Raw genomic sequence first — 24,252 nt, 5'->3', positions numbered from 1 at the left:
TTTTATCGTATCTACCTTCAATAAACCTGTTTATAGGATTTCCTGTCTTCAGAGTTTTGATTGCTAGTATGCGTTTAATGGTAACTGTTCAAGGATCGTATGTTTCTAAACAAACACATCCTGGGGACAGTATATTTTCCAGGTTCGTACATGTTTGCTTTATTACACAGTAGAGATAGCAGGGGGAGATAATGCATGCTTTACATCATGTAAGCAATAGTTTATCAAAGCGAGACAATCCATGCTTTACATTATTTGAATTAATGATTATTGCAGAGGAAAGAATTAATGCTTTATGTTACTGTGATTGTTCGGGGAGGGGGGGAGCCATGGTTTACATTGTTTAAGTTGTACTGATTGCCAGGGGAGTTAACTAATGCTTTCATTGTTTTCATTTGCTTTCATACAATCATCAAATATTTTTCCAGATTCGTACATGTTTGTTAATTACTTGTAAATATAATCAAACTGGATACGCTACCTACGCACCAACGAAATTGATTTTACATACACAATTAATTACTGTCTTGCTTATGATTTTATTATGCACCGAAAGAGTGATTTTTTATCAAAAGGAAAGCAGTGGATCAATAACATTAATAAATAATGCGTAAAATTGTATTGATTCTTACAATCGAGTACGTTATCAGTTGAGTTACATCCATCAGAAAAGATGCACGTTTTTAGCTTTCTTTCCATCATAGTGATGACATTCATTTCAGGTATGAAAACTTATATCTATACCTATATCTACCGTGAAATTTTAACCTCTAGCACATAAAGTTAACTTGTCAGGTTTTCTAGCTAAGACCTGAATAGCAATCCGCTTGGCCCATTAATACTTCATCCTGCTTATTTTCTTTCTTTCTTTCTTTGTCTCACTGTTTTATTGGCACAGATATATTTTATTTTGCTTCAGTTTTTTTTTTTTAATACTTTTCCAGCTAAGAAAGCTGTTAGATTGGAGACATTTTCCCTTACTGAGCGAAAGAGATTAAAGGGAAGTACAATAATAGTAACTTTTTTTCTTGAGGTATATATATATATATATATATATATATATATATATATATATATATATACATATGTGTATATATATATATACATGTATATGTATATGTATATATATACGTATATATGTGTATGTATATATATACATGTATATATATATATATATGTGTATGTATATATATATACATATATATGTGTATGTATATATATACATGTATATATACATATATATGTGTATGTATATATATACATGTATATATACATATATATGTGTATGTATATATATACATGTATATATACATATATATGTGTATGTATATATACACATGTATATATACATATATATGTGTATGTATATATATACATGTATATATACATATATATGTGTATGTATATATATACATACACATATATATGCATATATACATGTATATATACGTGTATATGTATATGTATATATATACATGTATATGTGTATGTATATATATACATGTATATATACATATATATGTGTATGTATATATATATACATTTATATATATATATAAATATATATATGTATGTATACATATATATATACTAGCAGGGGTGCCCGGCGTTGCTCGGGTGTTTGGAGGTGTATGCTGTGCAAAAAAAGCAAAAACAAAAAAAAAAAAAATGGTTAATTTTTTAAAACTTTGACCCCTATTATGACCCCTTAAAATTTATAGTTTCGGGCTCAAATCACTTTATTAAGTTAGATCCAGGTTCAAGGAACCTATATCTAAAATTTCAAGTGTCTAGACCCAAAATTGTCGGAGGGTTTGGTAGAGTTCTTAAAGGTCAAATCGTTGAAATTTGACCCCTTAACAGCCAAATCTCTGGCTGACACCCGTCACATCGATTTTCCCAAATCTCAGTACCCGGTATTTCAAATTTCGAGTCTATAGACTAAAAATTTACAGAGTTATTGCGTAGGGAAATGTACACAGACAGACAGACACACAGACACACAGACAGACAGACAGACAGACACGTTCACTTTTATAGATATATAGATGTATATATACACATATAGATGTATATATATACATATATATACATATATATTTATATATATGCATATACACACACACACATATATATACATATACACACACATATATATACATATATACACACACACACACACACACACACACACACATATATATATATAATATTATTGGAATTAATATTGGAATCGTTCCATCACTTATATGTATATAAGTGATGGAACGATTCCAATATTTTCCGATTCCGATACAATTACCGATGACGTATTAAATTCCCGATTCCGATACAATTAATTCCAATTCTTTATAAATCTCTAAATATTAAACTATAAAATGGTTATTTTTGCACAATTACCGTAAAAACACATGTTACCTGTGCAGATATTTCTCAAACGTAAAGATACACTTGTGAGAGATGATCTATCGATTGTAGCTTTACTAATAGTTTAAAATTAATATATATTAATTAATTTAGTATTACTATCAGCGGTGGAATATTTTTCTTTAAAGAAAATCAAATAAAATACCCAATTAAAAGAATCGTTTTTGGCGTCGGAAAATAGGCACAAATTTTTCCGATTCTGATACCCAAAAAAGTTTCGAATTTTTCCATTCCCGGTTCCCATTAACCATCCCAACACTAATATATATCTATCTATATATATATATATAAAAAAGTGTAAGTGTCTCTGTGTGTGTGTCTGTGTATCTGTGTATCTATTCTCTGTGTACATTTCCCTACGCAATAACTCTGTCAATTCTTAGTCTACAGACTCGCAATTTGATATACAGGGTACTGAGATTTGGGGAAATCGATGTGATCAGGTTTTGGCCAGAAAATTTGCGATTAAGGGGTCGAAGTTCATTGATTTGACCTTTGAGAACTCTACCAAACTCCTCCGACAATTTTGGGTCTACGTACTTGAAATTTTAGATATAGGTTTCTTGGACATGGATCTAACTTAATAACTTGATTTGAGCCCAAAACAATAAATGTTAAGGGGTCATAATAGGGGTCAAAGTTTAAAAAAATGACCTCTGCGGTCTCTTCTAAATTACTCAGACAATTTCTGGTCGAAATATTTGAAAGTTTACGTAAAGGGTATTCAGGGTTTTCATCAGTTTGGGTCGAAAATTTTTAGTTACCAATATATAAATGTATGTATGTATATCTGTTTGCATGTTTGCCTTAAACTTTCAATAGATGCGACGGATTTTACCAAGATCAGTATCGTTTTAAAGTTCGATCTTTCATACGACAAATATCGAAAAATTGGCTAAAAACATTAATATCTTCCCCTTCAACTAGGCACTTTTCTACAGGGAAGGGGGTCACTTTTTTTGCCGATATTTGTGAAAGTGATCCTCTCCTTTAGATTGTCTAGCCTTAATTTTAAAAAATGTCACTTCCGGTTTGGCGGTGGTCGTAACAGCATAAACGTTAGGTTTTACGCCGTTCTTTTCCTCCTTTGCGGTACGGGTTCGAGCCTACCTTCCTACCACCACTTTTTTTTTTTTTTGCTCAACATACACATCCAAACACCCGGGCAACGCCGGTCACCCATGCTAGTATATCTATAAAAGTGAACGTGTCTGTGTGTGTGTATCTGTGTGTCTGTGTACATTTCCCTACGCAATAACTCTGCCAATTTTAAGTCTAAAGACTTGAAATTTGATATTGAGATTTGGAAAAATCGAATTTATTCTTTTCGGGCAGAAATTTTGCGATTAAGGGGTCAAAGTTCAACGATTTGACTTTTGAGAACTCTATCAAACTCCTCCGACAATTTTTGGTCAAAACACTTGAAATTTTAGATGTAGGTTCCTTGGACATGGATCTAACTTAATAACTTGATTTGAGCCCAAAACAATAAATTTTAAGGGGTCGTAATAGGGGTCAAAGTTTAAAAAATTGACCGTTTTTATTTTTATTTTTTTTTGCTCAGCATACACCTCAAAACACTCGGGCAACGCCGGGCACCCATGCTAGTATATATATTAAATTATTCGATTCAATAGGGCTGGGACGATTAATCGGAATCGAGAATCGGAAAAATCGGAAGTTTTGAGGGTATCGGAATCGGAAAAATTATAATCTAATTTCCAATTCCAAACCGATTCTTTAAAATTTTAAAATAAAAAGTGAAAGAAACACAAACTGTTTTTTTTTATTAGAAGTTGTTCTTTTACAACATAAGACTGAGAAGGCCACAGAATGCGTTATAAATTTCATTTACAGATTTAAAATTGATCAGTAGAGTTTAATTTATTTTATTTATTGGTCATTTATTGAGAGATAACTTTCCTACTGTCCTTGTAATAGTTTCACATCTATTTGCTTAAATGTCTATGTGCCCTCATCCAGGGAGTTCATATGATTATTAAAATGCTTTAAATGCTCTGGGCAGGAGGGAGGGGGTTGAATTTCGTTGGCGCCTGCTGTACATTGGGGGTGTCTATAATCAGCTTCTTCTGAAATAATTTAAGTTTTATGGAACCTCTTTGGACACAAGGAAATCCTGGCTGTGGTAATTGTTATTTCAAGCATATTTGAAAACCCATTCTCAGGCGTAGACTCTCCAAACCTAATTTAATTTGTTTTTATTAGTTTTTATTGTAAGCAAAGTAAATATTCTAAAGTTCACTTGCCTATTAAATATCACAGGTTTAAAAAGCTTTTCGCGCCTATTTGATAAACGGTCATTTGATGTCAATTAGAAACTTCAAACTTTAATATCTAAGATTTAGCATGATTGAAATTTTTTTTTTTTTTTTGCTGGTTTTGTCTGATCATCACATCCTTTCATGTTTCCTTCTATTTTGTTTGATTTTGGCATAAGTGAGAATATAGATGAAAATCTCACAAGTTTATCAAAACTTTGGATAGAATAGATAAATAGCAAACATTGAGCAGTTTGTTAACTTTAAAAAAAACTTTCATTTACATTTAAAATACCCAAAACATATGAGATTCTACTTTTTAGGCGATTATGTGCGAGCACACTGAAACGTTATTTTGCAATTTAGAATGGGGGTTCATTTGTGCACATAAATATAATGTAAACTGATCCTATTTCGGTACATTATAATTTTTTTAGCAGTTAAGTAATTTTTACAACTAATTCTAAGTCCGATCAGCAAAATCATAAAATCACATGTAATTGCTATATTTTTCATATTGCCACCCATACTTAGGGTTAATAGTAGAAAAAGAGTGTGGTTTTTATGACTTTTAACAATAGTATATATTAATACGATAGCATGTGTGTCTGTTTATTTTGTGTGTCACGATTATATCCGAGTGATTGTTGTTTAATTGCTATGGATTCCCATTTCTTATAATAAATAATTTTACCAAGAATTTTTTATAAACTTTGGTTCTGGTTTCAATTATACCTGATGGCACTCAAGTCATTTATTTTCTTATAAATAATTTTACTAAGAATTGAATTCTTCATTAGTTTTGGTTTGGTTTAAATTATAGCTGATGGCATTTAAGTCATCTATTTTTTTTATAAATGATTTTACCAAGAATTCTTCATAAGTTTTGGATTCGATTTCGATTATAGCTGATGGAACTCCAGTGATCCATTTTTTTTTTTTTTTAAATAATTTTATCAAGAATTCTACATATTTTTTTTATTTTTGAAATCGCAACTTTATAATATATAAAAATCGATGGAACAGTAACTCTATAATAATATATGCGAAATCTGCAAGAATTAAGATATCATATTTACGCGTACTTTACAACCTGGATATGCCGGGCGTCCCTGCTAGCTTAGATAAATACTTTTGCAGTTTTAACAAGAGTTGAAATACAATCAGAGCATTTCTATTTACACCATGAATTTTCACAAGACCAGTATCGTTTTGGGTATACATCAATTTATAACATATGAATGAGTACACTGTGGAATTTCCATAGGTCCCACTATTATTATTTGCATCTCGATTTGCATGTTGTATACTAACGACGAACGAAAGTTGGCTTTGTTTAAAATCAAAATAAACCTTCCGTAGTTTTTCAATTTGCAATACATTACAAGGAAAGCATTTTTAGAAAAAATATACCCGGAAAATCACCCGGGGGTTTATGTAATAAATAACAAATCTCTAATTAAATATTTGTAAATATTAAAAGAATCAGAATCAGAATCCGTAATTGAATCCAAATCAGAAATTTAGAACAGAATCGGTAATTGGATCGCAATCGAGAAAAATTTTGGAATCATCCAATCCATCACTAATATATATATATATATATATATATATATATATATATATATAGGGTGACCCCAAAAAACGGGCCCCAACTCTAACCGTTTTTATATTCGTGTTTTGTTCGAACAAAATGAAACTTTAATCATAACTAGTTTATTATATTCAAAACATCACATCAAAACACAAGGGTCTTTGGCCTTTTTTCTCCGTTCTACAGCATATGTTCTAGATGGTTCCCGGGAAAACTCGTCTCGAAAAACTCGTCTCCGGAAAACTCGTCTCGGGAAAACTCGTCTCCGAAAAACTCGTCCCCTTTCGCTAGGTAGGAAAACTGGTCCCTTATTGAATAAATATCGATTGAAAACACATTTTATGATCGTTCTTGAAGTAGATATTGTTTTTTAAAATAGACTATAGCCCCCCCTCCCATAATATTTTTTAAAAATATTTTTATTTGTTTAATGTTTTTTTGTGTTTTTAAAATAAAATCGATTTTCTAAGTGTCCGTTTTCTACCTAACTGGCTAAGTTCTTAGTGGTTTCACTTCTTTTAAAGCGTTTATTATGTTCATACAAAGTTAATTACAAATTTTTTTGTTCTTATTTTAACGATGTTTTTTGGAGTCATAAAAACAATAATAAAAAACAAAACCAAAAAATTAAAAAACAGGGAGCGATTCGATTTTTCGTTTCTTTTTTGTTTTGGTTTTTTAATCATGATAGTTTTTTGTTGTTATGTTTTTTTTACCAAATGCACTCATGCGTTATTTAAAATTATAATTTTATCAATTATCAACATTTATTGTCGTCCTGTCAATTTTGCAAAAATTAACTAATAAATTAAAAACGAAATATTTTTTTGGCGCGAGAGATGCCATGTGTTAACAATCTCTCGTTAACTAATTTTTAAATTTTTTAAATTTTTACTTCAAAATTCTAAAATCAATCATTAAGAGAAAAAGTAATCACTAAATAAATTTATTAATCAATTTTATTGAAAACTCCGCTATCGTTTATCAAGAATCTTTTTAATTTCATTTTTTGTTGGTTGTTTTTCAGAGGGAGATATAGTTCTTACCCCTCCCCACTCTTTCTCTAAATTATATTTTTAAAAATATTAAGATTTATTTTTTTTTTTTAAACTAAATCTCCCTTGGTAATTTCTTTAATTTTCTAATTTTAGCGATTATCAAGACCCCTAAGATGTGATATACCGGACATTATTTCTCGTTCTCACGTAACACTCGACATGTTTTTTGTTTGTTTTCTGTGGGGTTTTTTTCTTTACCAAATAAACGATTCCAAATAAATTAAACAACATAGTCGGCGAGGTAGGAAAATCGATTTTACCCTTTTATAAAAAACAGTAAATAAGTAAATTCTTTTTATATTAATATATATTTTTTTTAAAAATGCGGTCTCGTTTATGAACATAATAAACGCTTTAAAATAAGTGAAACCACTAAGAACTTAACCAGTTAGGTAGAAAACGGACACTTAGAAAATCGGGGTTTGTATTACTGTACACATAGATTCGAAAAAGTTGTCAAAAAAACAAATATATAACAAATAAATATTATCAAAGGCAAGATAAGTTACTTTTCTACCAAACTGGATACATTTTTTGTGTTTTTATTCAATGTAACATGTTTATTCAGCTCGAAAAACATGCAGTGTTAACCGATGTATTTGAAAATTCAAAATGGCGCCCGACAATCTCTTTAACATGGTAAGTTTGGGAAAAGGTGTTATAAATAATAAACTAGACAAAATACTATTTAAAAACACCAAATATATGTCAACTTATGTCACGGTAACATATATTGTGCGAATTTCTAACAGTATTTTGTCTAGTTTATTATTTATAACATCTTTTCCTGAATTTACCGTGTTAAAGAGAGAGTCGGGTGCCATCTTGAATTTTCCAATACATCGGTAAACACTGTATGCTTTTCGAGCTGAATAAACATGTTACATTGAATAAAAACACGAAAAATATATCCAGTTAGGTAGAAAAGTAACTTATCTTGCCTTTGATAACATTTACTTGTTATATATTTGTTTTTTGACAACTTTTTCGAATCTATGTGTACAGTAATACAAACCCGAAAATCGATTTTATTTAAAAAAAAAAAAAAAAAAAACATTAAACAAGTAAAAATATTTTTTTTTTAATTTTATGGGGGCTATAGTCTATTTTAAAAAACAATATCTCCTTCAAGAACGATCATAAAATGTGTTTTCAATCGATATTTATTCAATAAGGGACCAGTTTTCCTACCTAGCGAAAGGGGACGAGTTTTCCGGGGTCGAGTTTTCCGGAGACGAGTTTTCCCGAGATGAGTTTTCCCGGGACGAGTTTTCCTAAATTCGTTCTAGATGGCCTCCATTTAGCTTTTGTTTTTTTTTGGGGGGGGGGTCACCCTAAATATATATATATATATATATATATATATATATATATATATATATATATATATATATAATTATTCGACTCGAATTATTCGAATTATATATATATATATATATATATATGTATGTATGAGTTGAATAATTATATATATATATATATATATATATATATATATATATATATATATATATATATATATATACTTATTCAACTCAATTATATATATACTAGCAGAAATACCCGTCGTTGACTGGGTTCAAAAACAGCCTACAGAAAATGGACTGTGATTGATGAAAGTATGATCGGTTATGAAAAGGGCGGGGGTTGTAAAGAGATAGGTTTTGATACTCAAAAATTTTACCCTAAGCAAAACATGATGAAAGTAAAGATAATTTTCGCGAAAATATATATTTTTTTATATCAACTTTGTTTTCATTCGTAGCCAAGAGTGACCAACAAAATGATGTTTCCTTACAAAGAGAAAATCTTATATATATATATATAATAATATAAATATACAAGAAATAAATGTTACCATAGTCAATAAAAGTTACTTTTATGGTAGAAAAGTTCATTGGTTTGTATTTTTAAGTAGTTTGTAAAAAAATTTTATTTTTTGTAATTCACGAACCGGTTTAAAAAAAAAACAAAATTGCAGTGACTTTGAAATGGAGAGCCCCGTTTTCAATTTGAAGCAGGGGCACCTGAGCATTCTATCTTAACAATTTAAGAAAGTTCCGTCAACGTAAGGAATATTTATAAACATATTTTAATGTCTTCCGTTATTTTGTGCTTGAGGAATATTCGATTATGGCATGTGTAGTTTATATAAAAATTCATTTAAGTAGTTATCGCATCAAATTTCGTTTTAATTTCGATTCGCTGAAATTATTTCAAGTAAAGAGTATTAAAAACTATTTCAAAACAAAAAAAACATGAACTGAACTTTTATGGACTATGGTAACATTTATTTCTTGTATATTTATTTTTTCGGGTAGTCGTTTGTTGGCTTTTCTGCTAAACACTCTTACTAAATAATATCGACGAAATATCGAAAAACAAAGAAACAAAAACAGTTTCGAAAAATAATGAAGCTTTACTTACTTTAGTAAAATAATCCGAAACAGCAAAATGGGATATTAAAAAAGTACACACGTAATTATTTTAGTTTTTTAAAGCAAAGAATTGATATAAATATGAATAAGAAGAAAATGGTGCCCTTTTCAAGCAGAACAGCTTAATTTCAGTTTTACAGTATTGAACGGTGTAGTATTGCGTCGTCGGATTCAGGGTTGTACTATTGTAATGTAAAGAACACGCAGAAAGGGTTGTAATCAACTGAATTCCTTCTAGTACACTGACAAAAAAAGCTTAAACAGATATATAAATAAAAATAAAAAGATTATGTAAATGTTTTTAAAAAGACACATAATCACGTGAGCGGACTTTTTTCCTTCTTTTGACACGGTAACAAGTAACGTTCTTATTTTTTATTATTTATCTATTTTCGAAAGAGTGTCACGTGCAAGTGGAGAAGGAAAAAACAGAGTTATGCAAAATTTGTGTCGAGAATTATCTAAAGTTTCGACTTTTGGGGGGTCTTTCACTTTAATAAGAACGTGAATTTATGAGGAGAATTTATTCGACACAATATGATTCAACTCAAAAAATAAATAAAAGCTAACATGAATTAAAATTAAAGTTCAGGTGTTATTGTGGACCTCACCCCTTTTAAAAAACCTTGTTAAACTTTGTGACATGTTTACATTCTATGGAGGCCAGGCGCGAACGTACACCCAATAATTTTATTATACCATATTTCTTCAAACTGAAACCGCAAATAGATAGATATGAAAAGTCTTTGTTAAAGCTTGTGCCATATTTCCATGGAGTACAAGCGCGAACACAGACCCCACAATTTTATTATACCATCCCTATTTAAGTTGAAACACACTTATCAAACTATTCTTATGTACATCTATATCAAAAACCCTTGTAAACGTTTTTTTTTTTTTTTTTTTTCATTTTTTATTTCCATACTTTGGGGGCCAGGCGCGAACGCAGACGCCACAATTTTATTATACCATCCCTATTGAAGTTGAAACATACTTATCAAAGTATTCTTATGTACATCTATATCAAAAACCCTTGTAAACGTTTTTTTTTTTTTTTTTTCATTTTTTATTTCCATACTTTGGGGGCCAGGCACGAACGCAGACCCCACAATTTTATTATACCATCCCTATTGAAGTTGAAACATACTTATCAAAGTATTCTTATGTACATCTTTATCAAAAACCCTTGTAAACGTTTTTTTTTCTCCATACTTTGGGGGCTAGGCGCGAACGCAGACCCCACAATTTTTCTGAACCACCATTCTGCCAGATCAAACATACCCATTCCTGATCCTCGATACATTTTCTATCATTATATGTAATCAATTTTTTAAAATAGTCAACCATATAGGAGCCTATTCGTGACCACACACACACACACACACAGACGTTCAGCTTTATATATATATATATATATATATATATATATATATATATATATATATATATATATATATATATAATTGAGTCAAATAATTTAATATGTCTGTGTATACATATTTTATGTGTGTTTCTGGCTTCCACTCTATTATCTTTTCTTTACTATTGATCAACTGACTAAAACAGTGTGTTTCAACATCTGATAGTTATCCTGTCGGATTTTCAAAGTCGGACCCAAATAACAATCCACCTGAGATATTGAATAATTCCCCAAACAGAAGAGTTTTGCACTAATCCAGATACCATACTGCTTAACCTTATGTCTAGAATTCTTATTTCAAATTTTATCAATTATATGATTTTCATTCGAGAAAATGTCTAAAATTTATGATTTAAACGTAAGTGGTCTTCAGAAGAAATTGAAATTCAGTGAATTTTGCTTATTTGGTGGGTAATGACTCTGGATCACATTTAATGTATATCTGAAGTATTTTAATTTTTGACTGGAAGACTGTGCATATATTATTCTTCCAAAAAAAGTATATATCTCCATACTTTATATATATATATATATATATATATATATATATATATATATATATATATATATATATATATATATATATATATTAAGACAGTTTTGAGTATAAACAATTGAAATTTTAGATGTAGGTTACTTGGACATGGATCTAATTTAATAACTTGATTTGAGTCCAATGTCATAATAGGGGTCAAAGTTTTAAAAAAAAGTTGACCTCTGCGGGCTCTATCAAATTACTCAGACACTTTTTGGTCTAAACATCTGAAATTTTACATAAAGGGTATTCAGAGATAGGGAAAGATTTTTAATCGGTTTGGGTTGAAAATTTTTAGTAACCAAGATATAAATGCATGTATGCATGTATGTATGTATGTATGTATGTATGTATGTATGTATGTATATGTATGTATGTATGTATGTATGTATGTCTGCCTAGCTTTCGACAGAGGCGACAGATTTTCACAAGATCAGTATTGTTTTGAAGTTCGACCCTTCAGACGACAAATACCGAAAAATATGCTAAAAACATTAATTTCTTCACCCTCGACTGGGCACTTTTCTACAGGGAGAGGTCGCTTTTTTCGCCGATATTTCCGAAAGTCATCCCCTCTTTTCGCTTGTGTAGCATTAATTTAAACCTACGTTACTTTCGGTTTGGCGGTGGTCGTAACAGCAAAGACGTCACGTTTTCCCCCGTTCTTTTCCTCCTTCGCGGTACGGGTTCGAGCCTGTCTTCCTACTACCACTTTTTATTTATTCATTTTATTTTTTGGTCAACATACACCTCCAAACACCTGGGCAACGCCGGGCTGAAATGCTAGTATATCTATATATCTATAAAAGTGAAAGTATCTGTCTGTCTATGTGTGTCTCTCTCTGTGTACATTTCTGTGTACATTTCCCTACGCAATAACTCTGTCAATCCTAGCCCATGCTGATGACGGCCAAAAAGCTATAAACATGCGTGTCCATAGGTATAACTTTTATCACGTAAATACGTCCCATAAAAATTAAGGACGTCTCATTAATATATATATGAATAGCAACAAACCGCTAAGATAACGAAAACAATAATAATAAAAAATAACAGCGTTTCAAAGTTGTTAATATCGCCCCCCCCCAAAAAAAAACGTCAACAACAAACCTTATATAGATCTGTTATTGGCGCTTTTTTTAGCGATATTAACAACTTCGAAACGCTATATATATATATATATATATATATATATATATATATATATATATATATATATATATATTCATACTAGCATGGGTACCCGGCGTTGCCCGGGTGTTTGAATATGTGTGTTGAGCAAAAAAAATGTGATAGTAGGAAGGCAGGCTCGAACCTGTACCGCGAAGGAAGAAAAGAACGTGAAAAAAAACCTGACGTGCTATTACGATCACCAGTCCGATAATGTACAAATGTCCTACCACTCGAATAAACGGTTTTTTATCGTTTATGAATTTAAGAATTTTGTTTGCGTTTTTATATATATATATATATATATATATATATATTGTTTGCGTTTTTATATATATATATATATATATATATATATATATATATATATATATATATATATATATATATATATATATATATATATAAAAAGCTGAAGGTCTCTCTGTGTGTCTGGTCACGAATAGGCTCCTATATGGTTGACTATTTTAAAAAAACTGATCACATATAATGATAGAAGATGTATCGAGACACAGGAATGGGTATGTTTGATCTGGCATAATGATGATTCATTAAAATTGTGGGGTCTGCGTACGCGTCTGGTCCACAAAGTATGGAAATAAAAAATTTAAAAATTAAAAAAAAACTTTTACAAGTGTTTTTGATATAGATGTACATAAGAATACTTTGATAAGTATGTTTTAACTTAAATGGGGATAGTATAATAAAATTGTGGGGTCTGCGTTCACGCTTGGCCTCCATAGAATGGAAATAGGCACAAACTTTAATAAAGACTTTTCATATCTACCTGCTTAAGTATACTTTGATAATTATGTTTCAGTTTGAAGAAATATGGTATAATAAAATTTTGGGGTGTTCGTTCGCGCCTGATCTCCATAGAATGTAAATATGTCACAAAGTTTAACAAGGTTTTTTAATATAGATCCACAGAATATTGTGATAAGTGTTTCAGTGTGAACATGTATGGTATAATAAATTATGGGGTTTATCTATTTTATTTTTACTTTCATCATATTTTGCTTTGGTTTTGATACCCCCAAATTCGAAGCAATCTCTTTACAACCCTTCCTTTTCATAACCTATAATACTTTCATAAATCAGAGTCCATTTTCTGTAGGTTGTTTTTGAACCAAGTCAACGACGGGTACTTTTGTTAGTATATATATATATATAAAATATATTTTAGTCATCGACATACAGACCTGTTTCGTTGTATCACAACTCATCAGTGCCGCTAGACTAACACCTCTCCCAAGCCGAGGATCGAACCTAGAACCGTCGTGATGACAGTCGGCAGTCCTACCCCCTTGACTACGGAATCGGTGGCCGAAATTAACCTGTCCAAACGATTATTTAAATAAACATTCGTCCGCTACTCGTAGAGGGCTCAAACGTTTGTTTGTAAACAAATCGCGAGCTTCGCATTATTTCAGCTAAATTAAGTAGCGAGTAAGATAATTTACGAGAGTGCTCTACCAAAGAGGGGAGCTTTATAAAATATATTTTAGTCATCGACATACAGACCTGTTTCGTTGTATCACAACTCATCAGTGCCGCTAGACTAACACCTCTCCCAAGCCGAGGATCGAACCTAGAACCGTCGTGATGACAGTCGGCAGTCCTACCCCCTTGACTACGGAATCGGTGGCCGAAATTAACCTGTCCAAACGATTATTTAAATAAACATTCGTCCGCTACTCGTAGAGGGCTCAAACGTTTGTTTGTAAACAAATCGCGAGCTTCGCATTATTTCAGCTAAATTAAGTAGCGAGTAAGATAATTTGTGTGTGTGTGTGTGTGTGTGTGTGTGTGTGTGTGTGTGTGTGTGTGTGTGTGTGTGTGTATAAGTATATGTGTATGCATATATATATATATATATATAAATATATTAATCAAATTATGTGAATTTAAGTATATCTACGTATTGTTGTATGTGTGTGCGTCTTTCTTGCTTTCATGTTATTTGCACGTAAATATAGTGTACTTTATTAGTTGAGTTACGTTTAAAAATTCTACTTTACAAAATAATTTCATTACAAAATTAAAAACACCAAGATTAATTACTGTTTCTTTGTGAACATATCAATCATTTTTTTTTTTACTTTTTTTGCTATTATCTTTTTACAAATATAATATTTTGCTTCATTACAATTTATTTATTTTTATTTTTTAGTCCAACGCAGACTATTGACAATATTAAATATTTCTAACAGCATTTTACGGTAACAAAACAAACCTTCTTTCTGACTATAAAAACTTCTCTTTGTTATTGTTGTACCATGTTATTATCGATATAGTATTTCACTACAATATATCTTTTAAAAATTACTTAATCCAACCCAGTCCACTAATAACAGTAAACATTTTTTTAATAATCATCTAAAAATAAAATAAACAGTTAAATGTTCGCATTATTTTATAACTATGAAAAAACAGCGCATTATACTTACATGGTGTATTTTTTATTTAAAGGGAGGAATAAGTAATTGTGTTTGTACGCAAGCACTAGAATGAAAGTAATATTTGATAAGAATGAGAAAAGGAAATGCATATTCTTCATTAATCTTCTTGTTAACTGTAAATCCTGCTAGCAAATAAAAATTCAATTATGTCTGCACACTTATATTATCGTTTAAGAGTGTCACCACTATCTTCACTCCAGGTTTCTTCCTCATTCTTGACTAGATTTTCTTAGAACTGCACGCCTATGGAACTCTGTTCCGTCTGCCTGCTTCCCACCAGACTACAACTTGGATGTCTTCAAGCCCAACGTTAACAATTTCCTAATGAACCGCCCCCTTAAGTAAACACTTCATCAAATCTCCACACTAACGTAATGTACTTGCAATAATCCTTATCCCTGAGTGGCTTCCGGGCCTGGATAAGTGGTGATCACTGTGTAAAAAAAAAAGATTTTAATTGGTTTATATGGACAACAATATTATTGCTCTTTTCCGCCAGAATTCTATGTTGTGTCTTTTTCGCATTACGAAAGTCGCTCTTTCAGTTTCAGCTTCTTTATTTCTCTTATACTACACGTTTTCATTAGTTGAATAAAACATATTTAATGGAGCTTTAATATGTTTTTCTAGTCCATCTACATGTGGTAATGTTGAATAATTCAATATTAGTCTCGGGAGGAAAATTTTCAATCTCCTGTTGCTGAGAAGAAAATGCTTTTCGACCCTAGTTTTATTGTTTGTACGATTCGTTCTGCAACTCCCTTTGTCTGTGGATTGTATGGGGTTGTTTCATATGGGATTAATTGATATTACTTAATCATAAACATAAACATTTGATCACAAAAATTCATGAGGCACTTGTGTTTTAGTATGCCATTTCTAGAAACTATCATTCCTAATATTTGTTTCTTTTTTATTAGTTTTATTGGTCCCCTCACAAAAGGAGGGTGGACCTGTAAATTTACCCTTGTCCCTCGTCTGTTCGTCCGTTTGTCTGTCCGCACTTTTCTCAATAACTACACCTTGGAATTTAAAAAAAATTTTGCGCAAACATGATATGAGTAAAAATGTAACAGAACGGATTTTCCGGGAAAACTCTGGTTGCTCTCCTTTCGAGTTAAAAATGGCTAAAATTGACACTTTTGTGCTTATTAAAAAGAAATTGATGCCTCGGATTTTTATAAAACTTTATGAAACGTTGTAACTAACTGATTTCTATATGATTTTATTTCTTTTTTTAATATACTTCGCGATAACTCTTGGGTGTGTCCCAGGGGCTCTTTTAGGGCTAATAAAAACACTCCATTTTTTTAACTATTTTTCCATATTTCCGTGTATGTCTATTTAGCAGTTTTGCATGGTGCTGAACTCAAATTTAACTAGGATTTGGGGTGTGGATGAGGGACAAATGCTGAACTTAGTCATTTTTTTAATGCCTCATTCACGGTGCACTCACAGGGGACCATGCATGCTTCAGTTTTTACACAAAAATCTACAGGCCATGCCAAGAGTCAACTAATAACCTTTCTATAGTAATTGTCTGTATTTTTGAGATGAGATGTTTTCATTGATTGACATTGTCGGACTGACTTCCTTATCTTGGTTGTTATCGTCACAACGTTTCGGCCGTTTTGCCCTCCGGCCTTCATCAGGTGTATTGTATCGAACTGGGGAACCATTTGTTAGGAGTCTCGAACCAAACCCTTTATTATTAGTCCTACTGACATATGGCCGAGTGGTCCTAGACGTTGCATCAAAGTTTACAGTTACCCAAAGGTACTGAGTTCAATCCTGAAGGCAGTGAAAAGTAACATTCAAAACAGAGAATCGGCAACTATGTCCCAGAGCCTAGCTGGAGTCCGAACACGGTACCCCCATAATAATAATAAAGGGTTGGGTTCGAGACTCCTAACAAACGGTTCCCCAGTTCGATACAATACACCTGATGAAGGCCGGAGGGCAAAACGGCCGAAACGTTGTGACGATAACAACCAAGATGAGGAAGTCAGTCCGACAATCTCAATCAATAATAACAAAGATAATTCAACTTCTGCATGATTCATATGAAGTCTACACCAAAGTTCTGTAATTATAATTGTTATTTTGTGTAATTTATTCTAGCAAACATTCTTCATTTTCGCACATTTTGGACATTTGTGTGTGTAGCTGCCTATGTTTTAAGTATGTTCTAGACAGCAAGATTCAAGTTTTAAATGTTTCTGTGTAAAGGTTATTTCGCAATGCATATTGCCATGCAAGCTTTTTATTATGGCTTTTCTAGATATTTCTGGTGACGCTACCAAAATCTCCATTGCAAATCACTTCCATTTCTATAGTTTGTTTCTTTTTCTATGGCTTATATCTACTTTCTTTTGTGTGACTTTTTCGGTTTTGAACAATTTTGTATATTGTTCTTTGTTTTAGATTTGGTTTCAAACTGAATCTTGGAATGTCTCCAAAATTTCTCTTCCACATATTCCAGCACTTTGTCATTTTGTTCCTTTTTAAATTGAACTCATCATAAAAAGCTCACATGTAATATGGCATATTTCATGTTCTATGTAATCAAAATGAAAATGCTGTAGCTTTATACCTCGTTTTAATCTATCTACTTATATATAATCCTTGTTCGTTCCCTATGAACTTCGAAATAGCTGAGCCAATTTTTATTTTATTTCACACAAATGTACTCTGTGTCTGCTTGTGTTCTTAGATAGGTTTTGTATCAGCATATCTCTAATAATCGATAATCGAAAAAATCTGATTAAGGAAGGAACAGTTCGATTTTGACCAAAATTAACACCCTTATACAGTCTAACATCACAAGTACATTTGAGAAGTTTTATCACCACACAAGCAGAATGGCCCTACGTATAAAACGAACAGTAGATTTTTGATAAGACAGGGGCGTATTCGAAATTAATGTTTCTGTTTAGAGCACAATTAAACCATGATAGATGTAGATGCCTGTCGTAACGTTCAGAATGACATAACTTTTGCAAATTCTATTCTAGAGTCTCACCAAGAATTTCTTTCCTAATAAAAGTTTTGCGATTATACAATAAGAAGAAACATAGTGAAAATCAAATAGTTTACAAATAACTTTTACCAAAGGCAAGAAAATAAAATTTTCTAGCTACGAATTCAAGATTAGATGTCAATTTTTATTCCACTAAACTCCAACTTTTTTTATCTCATTAAATTTTCGACATAAAATTGCTTTCGTGAGGCTGTTTAAAATAGCCTAGTGTAGGTGAATCTTTTGATCTTCATAGGTCTTTTAAGTCCACACAAACAGCTGTTTGTTTCTCCCTGAAATCCTAGTTGAAAAAAAAATGTCCATATTGATGACTACTACAGTCACAGTAGTAATTGTAAAGATGTTGATCTTTTCTCTTCACTTATTTTGGTAACTGGAATAATCGAAGTATTAAAAAAAACAACAAATGACTCCATTATTTTGCTCATATATTGGATTTATGGTAATTTGAAACAAGTAAATCATAATGAGCAACATCTTCTTTTCCCAACCCCATAGTTTAGTTTCTAGAGGCAGGAACTCTCTCACTTTTTTTGCCCCGTACTTCTCATAACGTCATATCCTGTTATGTAATAATATTTCTAAACTTTTAAATTCTAACTGGAAATTTTCATTCTCTACTAAATTTTAATCTTACATGAAAAATTATCTGCCGTGTACTTCCTGCCATGATGTTATATATCTTGCATTATAATCAATCATATTAATTTCTTTAATTTATTTACAGCCAACGTTGCAGAAAAATGGTCAGCTTTCAATTCCAAGTGCATTTATCTGAGTGACGTTGGCGATTCTTTTGATGGCAGTCAGCAATCTTGCATCAACAAAAACGCATCTCTCTTAATCATAACGAGTCAAGAGGAAAAAGAATCGATCATCAAATTCCTGACCCGTGGCAAAGCTTACCGCGTCGGATACAGGAAGACTTCTAATGGTGAGCATAAACTTTTTTTTCGTTATATTGCTTGAAAGTTATCCATCTAAAGATGGTCTTGGCTTATATCTTCATTTACACTTGTTGTTTTGTGTAAGGAACGTACTCTGACTGTTTGTAACCCGATAACGTTTACTACCTGAATGACGGACGTATGCAAAAATGATCTGGACTGAGAAGACACGCATTCTTTTCCGATAGCAGAACAAAGAACTCGTCTCCATATAAGTATACAGAAGAAAGCAGAATGAAGAATGGGCCAGCGTGCTGTGTGCGAAATGTATTTTTTCAAACGTACCTCGTGATGAAGAGAACTGTTAAATACTCCACAGTAGATCGTTATAGAAAAGGAAACTGGATTTTCTATGGTCTAAGCTGCAACTCTACACAGCCATCATCATCATTGAGGTGATAGTGGCGAAATAGTTAATGACACAGAATGACAACCCTGATATACCAAGTTCGAATCCAATTCGGTCCACAGAAGAATTCTAACTCTTCCCTGCAACCTCTTTCTCACAGAAGAGAAGTTGCGAATTTGTCTCTGCTTTATCGTTATTTTCATGGCAAGTGCTCGGCTGAGCTCCAATCTATGCCCCCTTCTCGCCAAACTTTCACAAGAAACACCTGTCTAGCAGAAAACACTATCACTAATTTCCCCCACTCTTTATCTGTGCCTAAACCTAAACGTAGATTCCATGAGCAAAGCTTCTTTCTTAGAACTGCACGCCTGTGGAATTGTCTTCCGTTTTCCTGCTTTCAAGCTGACTACAATATGGTTGTCTAACGTAAACAAGTTTTTGATGAGTCGTTCCATATAAGTTAACAAATTTACCGAATTTCCATTACTAACGATTACTATATTGTCCAATTTCTACTGTACACTCTTTAACCCTTACCCTCGAATGGCCTCTTGGCCTTGATAAGTGGTGACGCCTATGTAAAAAAAAAAAAAAGGAAAAACATTGGGTAAAGAAATGCCAACAGTAATCATTTGATCCATTCCTTGATTGCGTTACAAACGTTAACATCCACACAGTTGTTAGCGATATCCAAAGACACTTCACTCTAAGTAGACTATTTTTTTTTTTGGGGGGGGAGGGGGTTCCTGGTAAAGATTCCTGTTAAAGTAAACAGAAAGTTAAGCCGTCAACATGTGTCAGAATTTAATACTTCCATCTACCCTTCTTTCTCTCTTTTCTTCTTTCTTTAACCCCCCCCCTCTATGCAAGAAGTTGTAGACTGCTACTGATAGAACGTGACTGTCTCTTTGTTAACGATTGGTCGAGTGATTTTTTGCTCGCCGATTTAAGCGAAAAGTGAAGTGAAAAAAGGCAGTTGCTGCCTTGGTCTTTGGGAGTGAAAGGTCGTTGGATGTAGTAACCCATCGCGGCAAGACGTCAGGAGGCTCTAGATGAAGGTCCTATTTCGTCAGTTAAATTTTCGTCTGGGTGACGAAAATGAAGAGAAAAATGCCAGCTGAGTTCAGACAGAAGTCTTAAAAAATCAAGTCAAAAGTTTTGTCTAGAGGAAAAGTAATAAGTGCAAATGTTAAATCTCAGACAAGTGAAAAAAGTGACGGTGCAAACAACAATAGTTTGCTTGTTCCTCAGGAAATATTCGAAGTGAAAAGGAAAGTGTATAATCTTCAATGGCGCAGCAAGAAAAAAGAGCCTTCTCTAATAAGAAAAGTTTTCGTTCGACTAAGCTGTCGAAGCTACATCAGGTCAAGTAATGTTTTCCCAAGTAAAAGCCGACAAATATGTGTAAACGAAAGTTGAAGATGCATATTTATTTGATAAAAGAAAATATGAGATATTTTTTATTTTTATGCTATCTCAAGCAGGAATAACAATTCTTCTCTCTAAAAAAAAATTCTGTATAAATTATCCTTGCTTCTAAAAAAAAAAAAAAAAAAAAAAAAAAAAAAAAAAAAAAACACTATTCTTACCTCAAAGTAAGTTTTACCTCTTTCTTAATCATTTCTTATCTTTTAGTTGTATTCTTTCTCTCTCCTGAACTGTTGCTAGAACCTTTAAGGTTCGCCAAAAGTAACTGGAATTTTATCATGACGTCCAATGAAGGTTATCCCATCAGCAAGAAAAAACAAGAAAAAAAAACGAAAGAATACTACAATAAACAATTTTTTTTGATAAATGGAAAGATAAATAGGGAAAGAAAAGTATAGTCAGTTTTATGTTCACCAATAATAGTGTCTGCCAAATTAGTCCCTCTGGTGATTCTCAAAGAACTCCATTAACAATATTGTAAGGGATAGTGGGGGTAAGAATATAGGTGTAGTCAGAGCTTACTGCGTGTCAAAGAACTTAAATAAAACACGTCAATACTTAATCTTTTTAAAAGAGGGTGCATGTAAATTACCTCCCTTGCACCATTAACTTAAATGTTCTCATTCGAGAAAAATTCAATCCTCTTGGTTCTGTAATCCAAGAAAATAATCCAAATCTTCTGTGGTGTAATATATTTCTATAGAAGATTTCTTGGTTCCTTTTGACGTGAATTCTAACGCCTCACTGGAGATAGTATTCCTCTGTTTTTTTTTACAAGACCAATTCTAGGCCTTAAAATAGTTCTTTCTGAAAAGGTTGTTGTAATTTCGTTTACAACTGATTTTTTTTTTAAACCGTCTTTTCTGACTAATTCTGTGTCGTCTTCCTTGATGAATCCCGATTGAAGAAAAAGAAACCAAACCACTAGTTTCTCTTGTTTAAAGTTGCGATTTTTAACGTCTTTTCTCTTGATGCGGGATAGCAAGTCAACTTCTTTCTCATGTTCAAAACTTCCGACAAAATGGCGCACACATCTCCTTTTATCAATCGAAAGGCACGCATTCAACACGTGATATAACAAGCAGTAGCAGCACAAGATACACCAAGAAAAGCGGGGGGTAAAGAAGGGGAGGGAGAGAGAAGGAAAGACAGAAGGTGGAAAATAAAATTTCTACACACTCCTAATTAAGAGAAAAAAAAATCCATACAATGTAATTAATACCAAATGAAATCAGGATATCTGTCTTTAACAGATTTTTGCGTTCTAACAGGTCTCGACTGAGAGTCACTATTAATATCATCTTCAACTAAATGATGAGAATTATTAGAGGGTACTTGGAATGAATGGGAAATAGTGAGTTTCAAGGGGTACAGATGTTTGATCGAATGTTCTTGGAATCCGTCACCTTTCTTTACCTGTACAGAACGAACTATTCCATCGCTTCCATAGTTGAGCTTTACTACTCTTCCTAAGGACCAATAAGGTTTAGCTTTAGTAAAAAATTTTATTAATATCACATCACCTATCCTTATCTTGTTTTCAAAATTTGACTGATATAAGTCTTGAGACAATTCCCTTAAACTTAATAAGTACTTTTCGTACCGTAACAATTTAAACTTTTCAACAAGGAATCTCTACCCTTTAAACCTTCAATTAGATCAGTTTGATTAGGAGGACTTGCAGCAAAGGGCCCTTCATTGAGACTCAAACACACTGTGTTTATAGGGAATGGACGAATGAACGCACTAGGGGTAATCACTTCCAAACTAGAATCATCAGTGCAACGATGAGTCAGGGGTCTCATTAATGGATTTCTGTATCTCGGATAGTACGGTCATGTAGATCATTCACTATTGCCTTTATGTCTTTAAGGCGATTCTTGGTAAATTGACATTTTGTATTAACAGACTGAGACAATAGCCAACCTGTGCATCGACGGCGACTATAATTTCTCTAAACTTCACAGGAAACATTTTAATCAATGAGACATGTCTAATACCCAAATAAACCGACAACAGTTCTAGGGTAGGTAGAGTCCTCTTCACAGATGGAGCGACTCTAGCTTTAGCATAGAACAACTTAGCTTCACCATGTTGCTATAAATACTCTACAATACCGTAAGATTGATTAGAAGCATCACAGAATATTACTAAAATAGCAGAAGAATCAGTATAGACTGTACACATAACAAAACTGATATCTTCAATATCACAAGATCTACATAAAATTTATTCATAATATCACACGGTACCTGCTGGTCCTAGGCAATACCTAATTTGCACAACTGACTCAAAATAACTTTTCCTTTGATAGTAATGGGTAAAATGGGGATCAAAGAAGGAGGAATTTTCTAACAACATGTTTCTTTTGGTAGAGATGACCTTTTTAACACCACTGCTAATCACCTTAATCGCATCTAACACAGGATCATATAAATAGCCTAAAACTTTTTCATAAGGCATGCCATGAGAAGAATTATTATTATCCAGCTTGATACGACATGATACTAATTTACTATTACTACAGCAGGTTTTCAGCTCAAATCCACCCTTTAACATAGTAGTTGTAGCTTTAACATATAGTCGTAGTAATTCAGAGGCTGATTGGTAAGTCTTGACTAGGTTGTCAACATAAAATTGTTCAACAGCATTTCCTTACAGGGACTAGAGGCATGTTTTTCTATGTGGTACTTAAAGATATAACTCAAAATAAATGGACTTGACACGAATCCAAAAATGAGCGAATTATATTTAGAACACACAATTTCAGGAAAAAGCAAAATCTATTTTTATCAAATTCATTCTTCAGCTTGATCATCAGGAACGCCTTCCTAATGTCAGCTAAGAGGACAAAACGGTTTGTTCTAAATTTGAACAAGATCTCTAACATATCAGTATAGAGATTCACACCCCAATATGCACTATCATTCAGGGATGGCTGTCCTCCTGTGCTCAGCAAACAATTGAAGACAGGCCTTATTTTAGTCGTGTTTTGTAACTAATTTTTAAATACAGGACGATCAGGTATCCATGTATATTTGCCAAAGTCTACCGGGGATACATTGATTCTCTCTATAATACCTTCCTTTTTTTGTTCTAAGAACT

General features: G+C 32.2%; 1 protein-coding gene across 1 annotated transcript in view; it reads left to right on the top strand.

Annotated features, from left to right (window-relative positions):
• The first annotated feature begins 657 nt into the window (after positions 1–657).
• LOC145278326 (C-type lectin domain family 6 member A-like) overlaps positions 658–24,252 on the top strand; it is a 35,766-nt gene continuing 12,171 nt past the window's right edge. The window contains exons 1-2 of the mRNA XM_080130618.1: positions 658–722; positions 19,151–19,357. Of these exons, the coding sequence (XP_079986744.1) occupies positions 674–722; positions 19,151–19,357 (256 nt within the window). The 5' untranslated portion in view covers positions 658–673. The remainder of the gene's footprint in view (positions 723–19,150; positions 19,358–24,252) is intronic.

Source organism: Euprymna scolopes, chromosome 6 (assembly GCF_053919585.1).
Source record: "Euprymna scolopes isolate OS-2025 chromosome 6, ASM5391958v1, whole genome shotgun sequence".
Lineage (NCBI taxonomy): Eukaryota > Metazoa > Mollusca > Cephalopoda > Sepiida > Sepiolidae > Euprymna > Euprymna scolopes.
This window is presented reverse-complemented; position numbering and strand designations above follow the sequence as displayed.